This window comes from Anthonomus grandis, chromosome 22 (assembly GCF_022605725.1).
Source record: "Anthonomus grandis grandis chromosome 22, icAntGran1.3, whole genome shotgun sequence".
Taxonomy (NCBI): domain Eukaryota; kingdom Metazoa; phylum Arthropoda; class Insecta; order Coleoptera; family Curculionidae; genus Anthonomus; species Anthonomus grandis.
Window position 1 is genome coordinate 42,815,109 of NC_065567.1, and position 15,811 is coordinate 42,830,919.

A 15,811-nucleotide genomic window follows, 5' to 3' on the forward strand; every position below is an offset into this window, starting at 1 on the left:
TAATTCCTATTCAAGGCACAATGAAGCTGTTGGTGATGCTTTCGTTTTTATGGATGATAACGCCCGACCTCGGCGTACCAGAACTGGAAATAAGTATCTTGAATCGGAAATATCAATAGAACAGGCTTTCCAAGGGAATGGCAGCACGCAGAAACCCACGTAGGACTATACAAGAGCTTGTTCACGCTGCTCGGAAAGAATGGCTCTTCTATTCCTCAACAACATATCTCCAATCTTATACACAGTATGGGCAGGCGTCTCCAAGCATGCATAAACGCTAAAGGTGAAAATACACGGTATTAAAAACACTATCAATCTACTAGAAAATTATCAATTTGTTAATTTTAATATGTATTCAAAAATAACCGCAAATTAAAAAAAAAGTTCTTAAGAGCAATAAAGTTTTTTTTAAGCATTTCAATTGTTTTCTTAATTAAAACTAATCAATTAATGAGTTTCTAAGCTATTTTTGTCAATAAAAAATCTTTCGGAAATCTTAAATCTGTGTATAAAATTCAATCTGTACATTCTAACGTAAGTACATTTATATTTAGTGAACTTTAGAAATGACCATGATAATGACTGTCCTGCAATGTACATATATGGTATTTCCTGATATCAACTCGAAGAAAATAAGAAAAAATTTAACTTAATTTTCTTAACAATTTTAATTTTACTCTCCTTTAATACCTGTAAGCTGCCGAAGTCACGATGACTCATGCCTTATAGTACCTTATCGTTCCTATACCCCACACAAAGAACTTTTATCTTTTATACTATGACGTAGGTCTGGGATCTGCGGACTCTGAGAATAAATATCTCGCAACATCCATGACCCTGTAAATAACAATTTTCTAAAACTAAATTATAATATGTAGACCATGCCATGAACCATTAAAATGAAAAAGTGTTAATAACGACTAGCTAAATAGTTTCGTCAGATATTATACTAAATTATAATACAAGGTACACAATGTTAAAGCAATGCCTACTAGCATCTTTTTTTTGCAAAATGTAATTTAAACTGGCGACTAAATTTGATTTTTTTTAAGGAAAATTTTGTAAACGAGGATTTCGTATAAAAACTACATAAGCTTCTAAATAAGATTTTTTTAAACAATTGTGAAACATAAACCATATAGATTTAAAACAAATTATCATTTAAAATGCATATGTATATATAAATTTAACATAACTCTTATTTATAGAAATTAATACCTATATACCGGATGTCTGTAGGGGATGGCTTACCCATAATATTATATTACCCTTTTCCTTAATTTATGATATAAGAATAGGTTTGTTTTTTGTGTTTACCTAAATATTTAAAAAGATTGTAAAAATAAGCGACCACCCAGACACTCCGGTAAATTCCATACAATGCCTAAAAGTGCATCAACACATACAAGAACAAGCAGTATACAAAATATGTTTATATATTATTAATTTATGTATATATGAACATAGGGCTATCCTACATTAAATCCACTAAAAGGTTTAGGATAATTTTAAAAACAATGAGTGGGAGCTAATAAATTAATTAGTAACTTTGGACATTATTATCAAAACAAAACAATGTTTTAGAAAACCTTTATGTTTATATTTACACATTATTCAGCCACAAAAGCGTTCTAATTTTAAAAAAATGTATTTTAATCATACCCAAACAGCATCATACTTATACATATGTATAATATATTAATTAAGTAGTCTTAAATTATTGTGGATCAATTGTTTATAAATTATATCGGATTTCGGTTCAAAACGTGACCCAATTTTTAATGATTTTGAAATGCTTGAACTAACTACGTTTGCTATCTGACATATTATATACTCAAGACGTGCTACGTATGTAAGTATTTTGCTATTTGGGTACTTAACTGCTCATAAATCAACCGACTATAATTTTATTGACAGCAAAAGTGGCAATACTTAATAATAGATAACCTGTATTTTTACGAAAAACCAAAAATATGCATTGACTCACATACAGTAAATAAAAAATATCTACATTTATTTTGTATAATACAAATATACATGGTACTGCTTTTTTATCACAATATTTTATTTAGAATTACTGCGTCATCAAATCCTTCGGAAACGCAATAGAAAAAATTGTTTTTTGGAGTGATTGTTTCAATATTCTTGGAACTTGAGTATGTTGTTAACTGGCTATAGAGTTTGGGTAATAAAGGCAAAATAAAAGATTCTCTATTAATATTTAATATCGCATGGCGCTGGTGTTCTTCTATTTGTCTTCGCATGTATTATTCGTGAAATGTGAAATAGTTTACTAACCATTAATATCGGACAAAAATTATACTGTGGAAAATGATTAAACAATATATTTTTATCATATAAATCCTAACGCGAGAATGTTATATTTTCTAAAAGTATGCATTATCCTTGGGGCATGATTTTCAAGACAATTTTCCTTAGTTATGTTGGTTTATTATAATTGTTCACTTTATTAAACAATTTTTGTTTGCTTTGCTCACCATTGAAATCTCAATAATAATAAATTATTCGGAATTGATTAAATGAAGACGAAGCAGTATTAATTCTTTAATATTGAAAAAAAATCAGAAAAAGAATAGAAAATCTAAAAAACAAATTGGCAATTTAAAAACATTTTCCTATTTCTCACATAAAAATTAAATAATAGGTTCACTGGGAGAAAAATTATTTTTGACATTGACGTTTTTTTTCCAAGGGAAGCAAGCATCTGATATTTCCGAGTCTAATGATGATTCTCGTACGTTAAATAGGCCATTAAACAAATGAAACTTTTAAACAAAGTGTAATCTTGCATATCATGTTACAGGGAAATTTTAGGTGTGGTAATTCTTCAATTGAGCCAACATTATTATGCCATTCACCAACTAGGCATTTTTTTTGTTCTATATATTATCGTTACTTAAAATTAATATATACCCTAATAAACTAAAATTGATACGTAAACAAATACTTGTTTCAGCTAAGAAGTCCCCTTAATATGTTATTGTTTAAGAAAAATAGCTTTTTCGAAAATACGTTTAGTTAACCGATACTTAATTGCTTTATTTAAAGTTATAATAAATATCACTACGAAATCTTCTAATAAAGATGATAAGAAAGAAACGTAGCTATTTTAAAAGTGAAATACGGCCAAGCGCATGTAGAAGATTTGCGAAAAGAGCCCGAGGGTGTTGCTATATGTGGGATATTAGTTAAAGATGTAGGCCGATACCCAATATATACATTAATTGACTTACTAACGATTTCCAAAAAGTTTGCGAGTATTTAAAAAATAAAATATTCTTTTTAATATCGAAAAGATCTGAAACTTATCATAACGTACAGTATAAACAAACCAAAACTTGTATTGACGCAACCACAAAGTATGAAAATGTATTCATCTTGTGCCAATCTAATGATATGCAATATGCCATTAATATATAATGATTTTTTTGGGTGAAATCGAGTATATTCTTGTCTCTTTGTATAACTTGAAATTAAGTAAAATAACAAAAAATCTTAATCATCCCGACTCGCCTTATTTGGCGGCATAAATGCTCTCTTTACCCTAAATTACACAAAACTGAAGAACAGCAGAAAGAACTATATCCATATAAAATTTATTGATAAATAAAACAAATATCACTATTTTGTTAAAATTCTCAAATAGAAATACAGACAAGAATATTTGAAGACCACAGGGGAAAAACGATCCAAGTCCAAAATTGTAATATTTTTGATTATTCGCTATTTTTATACCCTTTCCCTGGCACTTTAACGCGCCATAAAATATTCTTCAGAATACCGATCGTAGTCCACTAAAATCAGCGATATAAGTTTGGTACACTTTGGAATAACGATCCAAGTCCGCCCGAACTCGACAAAGAACGGTCGAAGTCCACAATGTGTCCGCTTAAATCGTTTAAGATTCGTTAGCATTTTAGTCGTTATTGTTGTATCGTCCTAAGAGGTTGTTGGCGTTGTGTATTGTTTGTTTTGCTATCTTGAAATGTCGGAAGAAAGTAATAGTAGTGACAGTGATATACCTTTAAGTGTTTTGAAAAACAGTAAAAAAAGACTAAAGCTTGGACGTGTAAGTGATGCGGCAAAATTTTTGAGAAACCATACTTATGAGACAGGTAATGCATGTGACTGCAAAAGATTTCGTTGTTTTAAGATTATATCCGCTGAAAAAAGACGAAAAATCATTCAAAACTTTAGTAGCTTAGAAAATAGAAATAGTCAAAACAGCCATTTATGCAGATTAATCGGGATTAAGAATGTTAGTAGAAGAAGACCTAGACAAAACGAGAACACAGCAAGGCTTAGAGATAAGCTTAGAGATAACTAGAGATTGCGAGGGCGGCATGATGGAAGAAATTGAGGTATGTCAAAAAGCTTTTAAAAAAAGATTTATATCGTTACACGGGATTACCAATCGCCGTATGATGACTATGAAAGACTACCTAAAGAAAGGCGGTTATTGTTTTGCTGATATGAGGCGGAAACATAAAATCTTTTAAAAGTAGGAAGTCACCATATAGCCTTAAAAAATCATCAAAGATCTACCTCCCTAAAGGGCTCAACGTTAAGAAAATGCACAAAATGTACGGCGACAAATTCCCCAATGACCCAATAAGTTATGAAGCATACAGACAAATTTTCGTCAAAGATGTTAATATTAGTTTCGGGTATCCTCGCTCCGATACGATAGTGTGTGTGATGAACACATATTAAAATGAAGTCACTACAAGAGAAACTAAAGAACACTATCGAAAACGAGGCACAGTTGAATTACAAAATGAAATTAAAGGTTTGGAAAATGAAAATAAATTGCATAAACTTAAAGCAGCTACTTTCGATACTAGAAAGCGACATGCTAAAATACAGTCCAGAAAAAATGAGTCAATTGAAGCTATAACCATGGACTTTTCCAAAAATCTTCCTACACCCAACATCACTACCAATGATGTATACTACAAAAGGCAATTGACCTTTGTCAGTTTTAATATTCATAAGCTCTCAACCAATGAGGCTGTTTTTTATTCATACCCTGAAACTATTGCCAAAAAGGTGCTGATAAAGTCGCGTCTTTATTACATGGTTTTTGCCTTAATATTCTAGGACAAACTGTTAGATGTTTGGAAATATTTTGCGACCCATGCGCAGGCCAAAATAAGAATTACACCATTATACGCCTCTTACATCATATGGTCCATAAAGAAGGTAGGTTTGATAAAATCAAAATTACATTTCCAATTCGAGGGCACTCGTACTTGATAAAGACTTTGCTCTCATCAAACAGAAAACAAGAGTTGAAGTTCCACCCCAATGGGTCGAGGTTTTTAAAAGTGCTAGGGTTAAACCAATGCCATTTAATGTTATTGAGTGTACTACAGACATTTTCCATGCATGGACAAATTTAACCCCTCAATATAAAAAAACCTGTCCATTTCCAACAAGGCCAATAAAAGAACTAATAATAAGCCATCAACATCCACGAACAATTCAAATGCGAAAAAGTTGCAATGAAGCTATGTCAAGTTTTGTTCTAATACCCCCAAGGCCAGGCATAGCGGCTGCAACACCGGACAAACTTTACAATGGCTTCATTCCTATTCCCAAGTTGAAGTATGAACAACTGCAGGAACTTAAGAAGTTTGTAGATAAAACGTCACACATCTACTACACTAATTTGCCTTATCATGCTAATAATAGGACTGTAGATGAGGCAGATATGGTAAGTGACAGCGATGAAGTTATATTTTCTACTAATAATAAGATCATTTCTTTTTTAGCAAAAGTAACTATCAATACCAATGTCTATTATAATGTCCGTGCCAAACATGACGCGCTACTTCGGAATGAAGGTAAGCTACAACGGTCAAATATTAAGGTCCTTAGTAATCTTGTATTCTTGTTATAGCGACGTTCAAACCTAATTCTTGTGGATTCTTGGATCGTTTCTCGGTACACCGAAGAAAAGGAATCTTCATTTTTTTTTTCCAAAATTCTGTTTATTTTTTTATGATTTTTAGTAGTCCTTAAGTATTGCCCATGTTAATGACTTCTAATAAAAAAATAGTACAAAACGATTTATTTTTTATTATTTTGCATGGAAGTCTTCAAACTTTCAAATTCGTTTTTCTCAAAAATATAAAAATGTGACTTAGATCGTTCTTCCACTGTAGTCTTCATTTGAAAGCAGACTCTGTACCCCGTTAGGGCCTGAGAGATTTTGATCGGTACATAATCAGTTTTAATGAAGTTATTGAGTGGTCGAAGAAGTCAACGGTATATTTCTGCGCGCACTGTAAATAGCCTGATTGTCTTCTAAAAGCGATTGTCTAAATAAAAAACGACAATATTTGTGCAAGTGTCTGATGCGATTAAGAAAAAAAAAACAAAAAATATCATAATTATGTGCGGTATTGTTCAAATCACATTATTTCTTTAAAATATCCAGTTCCGATTATAATATTGAAGCTCGATTGTAACTGAATGATAATATAAATATAAACTTAACAAAAAATATAGATATATAAAAACATTCTTTTCATAGGCACAGAATATGTAGCACAGGTTGGACCAAATAAATAAAATTAATTTTTTATTCTTAATTAACTAGTCAACGAAAACTCTATGTACGTTTTGATGGTGGAATTAGGTGTCCCGGTAGCTCTGCTGGTAAGTCGTTTCCATCTAGTTTGACGTTTATTAAATGCATAGCCAAGGCAAATTCTTCAATATCTAACATTCCGTCCTTATCGACATCAGCTAGGTTCCATACTTTCTTCAAAACTGTGTTTGGTAATTTGGATTTCACCATTTCCGGTTTTGCAGCTGAAAAAGAAAAAGTATATATAAAGAAACTAATTATATAATATTATGAATTTTTGTTATGTCTATGAAGAAAACATTAGACCGGTTTTAACCGAAGAGGCTTTTTTTTTGCAATCCATTGTGTTCAAAACAAATAAATTACTTTTTCCTTTTTCCTTAATTTTAATATTTCCTTAATTTAACTATCTTTAAACTACACTTTTTATATTGTTAGTTTAAATTTCTGTTTTTTTAATGCCATCAATATTTGTTCAATATACTATATATTTTTTTATTTTAAAGCTAATAGTTAAAAAAAAATCTATATCATATAGCCTAATCTTGATAGTTTTAGAAAAATCGGTGTTGTAATGATCATATCTACGTACTTGTGCAACACAAATATTTCACATTGTGCAACAATGTGAAATTAAAAAAAAAGTATCAAAAAATGAGGCAAAACCTACAAATTATATGACTAAATAAGAAAAAAATAGATTGTATGATTGATCAACCTGTTTGAGGTTTTGTTCCAAAAATAGTTAAAGTAGGGATATAATGAATTTATTGCATAACTTATGATATACTTTCTTGCAGAATATTTTCGTTAGCCATTCTTTACATAAAGATTCCAAAAATTTTAAGAGACATAGTATTACAATATAAGAAATAAATCAATTTCAAAAGTAGGTTTTTGAGAATTTCCTTGTGAGATAAAACTGTATAAACTTTGTAAACTGTCATTCGATTGTTTTTTCTTAGCCCCAATATCGTGTTTAATAACAGATACATAAAAAGAATCATGAATTTGTTAGTGTTTCGAATGCATGATATAAGAAAATATTGAAAATTACATTAAATTGCGCCATTAATTGCATTTTTTTTAATGACAGTTACGAAATGTCTCAAGGAGCCCTTCTTTAACTATTTAATATAATTATTGTATCATGGCTGGGTTACCTCTAAATAATTTTTTTTTTAATAAATTTATCTTTCAAGAGATCTTACTATTTAGAAACTTATTAGTATAAAACTAATATATACTCAGTGACATAAGATGTGTTCCACCCAGAAGGAATAAATTCTTCAGCTTGATTTTTCGGCAACATAATAACTATATTTAATGCATGTTATGGTAACAACAGTTTTTGTTTACCATTCTTAAGTAAGACTAAACACGAAGGACTAAACAAAAACTAAGTTATTTCTTAGTTTTTGTGAAGAAAGCATTTTCTCTTTTATGGGAGCTCATTAGTACAGATATTTTTAGTTATTGCCCGTCCGTTTACTAGTGTTACGAATAACAAAATGCCTCGAGTTTGAACACGTCAAAATTACCAGCGATTTTAACAGGGGTGGAATTGTTGCCTATCGAGATGTCGTATTTCGCGAAATTCGCCGCCGTGTTAATTGTACTGCAATGACGGTAATGCATATTTGTCGGATATGGATGGAAGTAAATAGAAGAACACGAACAAAGACGATTGTTCTGCTACTGCGTCAGATCACTGACCAATAGTTTAGAGAAGGGAGATCTGACACAATGCGTACAAACTATCGCATTTGAGCCTTTCGACTTTTTTCATACCGTCCACAGTTAGTGCTTCCTCTGACTTCGGACAACTGTCGTTAACGTTTGAACTGGAGCAGAGAACGACAACATTGGAAGGCATAATATCATCTTCAGCGACGAATCGCTATTCTGTCTAGGTATGTACGATGGCCGTAGAAGAGTAAGACGCCTACATGGAGAACGTCGTGACATTGTATTTGCTGTAGAGAGGCACGTACACAGGACTGTTGGAGTAATGGTTTGGGGGCTATTGCTTATGGTAGCCTTCCCCTTCTCTTTGTTGCGCGTTATGTTGATGATGGCCTGCTACAAACCACTTTACAGCCTATCTAGAGGGCCGTCCACACGTCCTTTTCCGGCACGACAACCCATATCCCCATATTGCTCTTGATACTAAGGACTTTCTTTAAGAAGCAGGCGTTACTGTTTTGCCGGGGCCAAGCCGTTCTCCGGATTTCGAATACCATCGAACATGTGTAGGTTATGACTAACCACTTTGCACCATCCGCCACAGACTCTGGCACAGCTAATCCCCAAAGTTCGGGTTGCTTGGAATGAGGTGCCACAACCAGAGATCGATCATCTCATTTTGTCGGGGCATAGACGTATACAGAATCACAGCCGACTTTACTCAAGCAAGATGGTCAAGGCAACATGGCTTTCAGATCCGTTTTCATTTCAGTTCTCATGGGACTTAATCGGGAGGGTTTGACTTCCTCTTTTAAATTTGAGTTTTTAAGTGAAATTTCGGAAAGGAAAGTGAATGTAGTTATTATTAACTTACTAAGTCTTAGTAACATCTCCCAGGCAGTGTCGATGTGTTATATACAACTATAAAAACAGTGATAAATGGTTATAAAGATAAACGCCTTGTTTGTAAACAGAAACAGGTAAAGCCGGCCGGCTTCTTAAGTGGGCATTGTGCTATCGATTTTCAAGTTTATTTTACATATCACTTTTAATATTTTTGTGTTGTGCTCTTATCTGTATGAATGCTTTATTCACATAAAAAAATGTAGCTTTTGTTTTATTTATAAACATATTTGGAGGAATTCTGGTAAGGAATACCCATAGTATTAGTAAGTATAGGTAAATCTATTAGCTTTATTTAAATATAGGAATTCATTAAAGAATTGTTTTGCCTTTTGAAACATGCCAAGTTACTGCTATGTTCCCGGATGTAAATCTAATTAGTACAAAAGTAGTTTAAGAGCAGGGAAGGCAAGTATTTCTGTTTTTGGCTTCCCCAAAGATGAACAACTTAAAATTAAATGGCTGAAAGCCATATCTAGAGATAATTGGGCTCCTAATTAATATTCTGTGGTTTGTGCCAAGAATTTTGACCCGAATGATATTATCCGTGAAGATGATTATCTTTTACCTGATGGCACACTCACTAAGATTAGAGTTAAAGCAAGATTAGTTTGCTCAGCAGTGCCTCAAATTTTTCTAAATTTACCTGCATATTTAACAAAAACAGTGCCTCTTCCTAGAGAAAGTCCAGACGAAAGAAATAGTGAACAACAAAAACGTAACGAACTTGCCAATGAAGCCTTTGAGCAACTTGATTTCATAACAAATTAATTATTCCCAAAAAATTCTAATATCTAACCTGTGGAATGTAAAAATTGTTGGGGATACAAAACTATATTTCTATACTTTAAACTTGAATGATGAAACTTGAAGTCTTCTGATTATTGTGAGCTTAATAAACCATACTCTTTATCTCTAGAGAACTTTCATGACTTCATTAACCAAGATTCAGATTTCTTAAAACAGGCGTTAAATTTATTGGAAAGTTCTGATTCACACAACTTAGAGGATGAAAAAGATAGTGATATTTGTAATCAAGTAATACTTATACTTATTTTAAAGCAAAAACGCCCATTAACTATAGTAATGTCTTTAATGTTATATATTATATCCCTTTGCGCATATGAATTGCTTAGAGATTATTTTAATCTACCCACCAAGAGGTACCCACAGTATCTTTCTTCTAGCTTTGATGTGTCACCAAATTCTGACTTAAATAAAACTAAAGATAATGATAACACCACTAATTATTTAAACATTGTATCGACTTCTTTAGCACCGACTGAGAAAGTTGTTAATTTATTAATTGATGAAATTTATATAACTAAAAGACTAGACTATAGGGGAAAAAGTGTAATGATGCATTTATATAATTATTAACGGCGCCTATACACATTTGAAACAATAAATCAATCACATAAATAAAATATTCTCATTTGTAAATAAAGCAAAATTGAACGTCCATCTCGGCAGAGCCGCTCTTTCAAAGCGCAAACGGATCCGAATCTTCCACGTGGTGCGACGTTGCCAACTGCTAATTCACGGCTTGAGTAAAGTCGGCTGTGACAGAAATGTATTCACCTGCAGGGACGCCAAACCCTTATGCAAATTATTCCTTCTGGATGTAACACTTCTTATGTCAGGGATTATGGATAAAATAATATACTATAAATAGATAAGGATAAAATATCATATATAAAGAGATAAAAAAATGATGCTGGCCATTTGGTATACCAGAGTCATTAGAAAGGAAAAAATAAATAAATAAAAGAACATTTGTAAGAGAGTGTATAAAAACGGTCTAATGTAAATATCTCATTCGTTATTCTAAACAGGTGGCTACAAATATGTTTTTTATACGAAGCAGACAAAAGACAGAACCTATTACCATAACATTTAATACACCTATGAAAAATACAAAAATATGGTTATAAAAGCAACGTATTCACAAACACTTAAACCCCAATTTATAAACAAATATGTGCAGCTATTCAATCTGCTTCCTTGAATTTAAGAAACAGCTTTTGAACTATGCATTAGATACGGTATTGTTGTAAAACCAAAAAGAACCGTCATTAGACGGCATATGAGCATATCCGAAAACTTGGATATAGTGTATCCTTTTAAAAAAAATATATAATTTGTTTATTTTAAGACACTCTAGCAAAAATTGGAAAATATAAGTAATTTTTTACTGAGAGTTAGAAACATATCTTTTAACAATAAGCCACGGCGTTATGTTAAGCTCTACTTAAGTCAATTTTTCTCTTATCAACATTGTTTGTTATTAACATTTAAAAAATCATGATTGATAATTGTATCCAATTTTATCCATGCAGTTGTTTAAATTTCGAGGTACAAGGGAGAAAAATTATGGAAAAATCTTGATGAAAGGCATGAAATTTATAACGTGTAATCTGAATTTCTTTATCCTGCAGCATCATAGAGGTGCCATTAGTGGTTCATTTCTTGGTAAATCGAACAATTACAAACTTATTCGCAAACGTGATGCGTGAAGACCATACATAGATTCAGTGTATTTAAGCCTTCTTGCAATATCCCCCAAACTACTTATTTTTTGTCGGGCATGAACAAGTTATTTCATAACTATTTCCTATAAAATCCTTTTACGGAGAACGTTTTACTTACGATTCTACAATTGCATTCGCCATTTCGGTGTTTTTAAGTAGTATAAAAATGCAATTCATTCGTGTGTTCTACATTTCATTCAAAAGATATTTACAAAAAAAGAAACAGAACATGTAAATAGAAACATAACCAATAATTATGACCACTGCTGCAGACAATAATCGGCGTCAAGAATAAAGTTTAAAAAATATAATACTATTGTAAAAGCAAAAAAGACTAATTAAAAGATGTTTGAATTAGAGTTTTATCGTAAACTACGGTTGTAACCCTATTCGATACTATTTTGACAATTAGCTTTGATGACTGATTTTTATTTATGAAATTTTATGTCTCAATATATTGAAGAGTTACTTTCTAGACTAAAAAAATTAACTGTATCGGATTCAGAAGGACATTCTTCATCTAGTTTAACACTTGATAAAATAGTTAATATTTTATCTGAATAAACCACTAATACCGATACAACATTTAATTTACCTCCATTACCAGAGGAACCCTCTGAAAACTTAGAATTTAACTTAGTATCAAATCCAAGAACAATTAAGATATCAAGCAGACAACATCCCTCATTTTGATGGAAATCCCGAACTTTTACAAAGATTCATAACATCATGTGAAAACTTCCTCAAAAACTTTCAAAACGTACAAAATCGCGAAGATAGGATTAATATAATTTTAATCGATACAATTTTAAGTAAATTAAGGGGTAGAGCACCAGATTTAATTGGCTCCAGATCAGAATTAAATAAAACTTGGCCTTTAATAAAACAAACTTTAAATGTAACATTTGCAGATCAAAGAAGTATAGACTGTCTTATACAAGACTTAATTTCTATAAGACCTTTTAAAAATGGATCACCCTTAAACTTTGGAATGAGAATACAAGATGCCAGAAGCCTTTCATTCGCTAAATTAGGTTCTTTAATAATTGATGAAAACGAAAGAAACATTAAAATAGATCATTATGATGATTTTGCGCTATACTTTTAGCAGTAATCAACATATGAACACCGTTTGACCCTACATTTGGTCACACAAGTTCAAGAGACCCTTGTGAACTTATAAAAACAAACAAGTTTTTATACTGATTATGTACATAATCACAAGGAAAAAATAAAACATCTCTATGATGGCGTAAAATTTTAATTACAAAATCAAAGACAAAAAATCATAAGACAATAGAAACGTGTTAGGTCCGAATCAATTTCAATTTAAAATACGACAAATTGTTTATAAAAATAATGCTAACAGAAATAAAAAAGACAAACGATTTCTAGGCCCTTTCGAATTAGTTGAGTTACTCGAAAATAACGTTAAAAGTTAAAATAAAAAGAATAATAGAGAAGAAGTAATTCATATAAAAGAATTAAAAACTCCTGTTGTTGCAGGTCCTTCAACCTCAAATGCACAAGATCTGATGTAACATTTCATGGCGTAACAAAAAATCCCGGACTCCTACCACTAAAACTAGGAAACTCACAACACATAATTGATTACTGGACATTTATTCAAATTTACGACATTAATCCAATAGTTGACCAATACCTTATTACGAGTTGGTATGAATAGAAATTGGCAAACTACCATTTGATTCAAACATCGAAAATATATTTCTTTTTGAAAAAGTCTTGATCATAAAAAGTTGTGTAAAGGGAAATAAAGTAATTTTTATTGTCGAAATGCCTATCGTAGAAAAAAAATTGTTATCTACTGTACCATATTTACCCTCTACCCACCCCGTCACAACAGTTCCATAATATAATATTTCCTCAAAGCAAATACCTAATCCTCAATGGGCACTAATATGCAAAATTCAACCACCCATGTAAAAATATCGCAACTAACGAGTACATTTGCCAAGACCTTAGTATAACGCCAATAGATAAAGATGTGCTCTGCGAAGTTCACATGTTGAAGTTTAGCAAAACAATATCCCAAGGCCACCAGGTCAAAATACGAGTTGAATCCATAAAAGCTGAAAAACTGGAATAAGAAAAATGGATGCTAGTCATGCTTCAACCCCTCGCAGCAACCCAAATTTGTGGTCCCAACAAAGACAACATTCTATCAAGTGGTTCCTACATCCTGGAAATCGACACTGCCTGCGAACTTTATGTAGGAAACCTCGTCATTAAGAATCGCCAAAATTCAGAAACGCACTACAAGAACATTGAACTTCTCCATATCGACTTGTCTTCACCTAACAGCGAAGCAATCCCAATTCACTTCACCAACCTGGAGTTGACCTCACTAGACCTAAACGAAGTCAAGCATATCCAGAAACATAACATCAAAGGCTCGACCGAGCACTAAACCAATCAGTCTATTACCAAAAGACAAGCATTTGAACCGTGCTACTCTATATCCTTCTAGTAGCTATGCTTAGCTACCTCTTGGTGCAGAAGCTGATGTTCAGATTACACAAGAAGGAAGCAACCCAAGAAGACCATATGGCAAAGCAAATCGTCATATGACCTCACCACTCCTGTGCCATCCGTAAGTTCGTTTCTTAGGAGGGAGGAGTTATGGACCATATAACCCCTGACTATACGTTATTTTCGCTTATTATGTATAATTTAATCCCTTATTGTTTTCTAGATTATAAATAAGAGTAAAAGCCTAATTGTAACAAGATAGATTTAGATTTTAGCTTTAGTTAAGTTAACATAAGATTTGTTTGTAACGTTTCTGAATAAAACTTTCAAAAAGCTTTTCTCGAGGTTCCATATCATAAGTAACTTGTCGTTTTATATCCGGTTTATTTCTTCACATTTAAATTAGGTCAAGTAGATTTGCTAGATACATGGTTTGTGACTAAGGTGCTTAAAAATTATTGAACCTTTAAATGTATTATCAATTATGGTGCACTCAATTACAAAAGATTATTGAGCTTTTTTTTTAAAAACACTGAATGTGGAAATCAACGGTATCTTGAGAAACATCTCTCTGGTAATATTGTTCGGGAATTGGTTGCAAAGTTTCGCGAAACAGGTTCAGTTCATAAGAAAAAGAGGAATATTGAAAATGCAGGGTTTCATGAAGCTATGGAGATTGCAGTATTGGGGGAAGTTGCAATGGATAGTACGCTAAGTACAAGACAACTGGCCATTGCAACGGGCGTGTCTCGAATAAGTCTCCAAAAAGGGTATTGAAAAAATACAAGTTCCATCCCTATAAAATTCGCTTAGTGTAAGAATTGAACGAAGACGACTTTGGTCGTCGCTTCCAGTTTTGCGAAGTTATGAGTGAGCGAGCGTTAAACAATGATAATTTTATACTTAATGTGTGTTTTTCGGACGAATGTTCTTTCTTCCTAAATGATTCAGTGAATCGCCACAATTGCCGTTATTGGGTTGACAGCAATCCAAGGATTTTCCACGAAACACACACACAACACCCCCAAAAGTTAACTGTATGGGCTGGTATTTTTGGAAATTCCATTGTGGGCCCTTTTTTCCTCCCTGGAAATTTAACAGGCGATATGTGCTTAGATTTGTTACAAAATGCCATCGACCCAGCTTTAACAAATATCATAAAAGAGGACCGCGCATACAATGAACAAAAATTGATTTTCCAACAACACAGAGCTCCTTCACATTTCTTACAAAATGTAAGCAACTATTTAAATGACAGATTTCTAGGACGCTGGATTGAGTGGCCACCTCGGTTACCCGACTTAAATCCTTTAGATTTTTTCTTGTGGGGACACATAAAATTTGTAGTTTACAAAATTCCACCTACTACATTAGAGTTGTAGAGTTGCGAAAAAAAATTATTAACGTATGTCGAACGGCGAAGGGTGTCGCTTGCAAAGCAAATGTTTCTAAACGTTCGGCAACGGTTTGAAGATAATTTGTATCACTGTATGAACGTTGGCGGACAGCACACACATTATTGTTTAACTTTCAAGGGCCCATATTTCTTGACTCGATTTTTAAAAACTAAGCAGCGTTGTAT

At 32.3% G+C, this 15,811-nt stretch overlaps 1 protein-coding gene across 2 annotated transcripts in view; it reads right to left on the reverse strand.

Annotated features, from left to right (window-relative positions):
* Window positions 1–1,095: 1,095 nt before the first annotated feature.
* LOC126748319 (EH domain-containing protein 1-like) overlaps window positions 1,096–15,811 on the reverse strand; it is a 64,513-nt gene continuing 49,797 nt past the window's right edge. For both annotated transcript variants that reach the window (XM_050457466.1, XM_050457467.1), the window contains one exon: window positions 1,096–6,840. In XM_050457466.1, coding sequence (XP_050313423.1) covers window positions 6,638–6,840 — 203 coding nt within the window. In that variant the 3' untranslated portion in view covers window positions 1,096–6,637. The remainder of the gene's footprint in view (window positions 6,841–15,811) is intronic.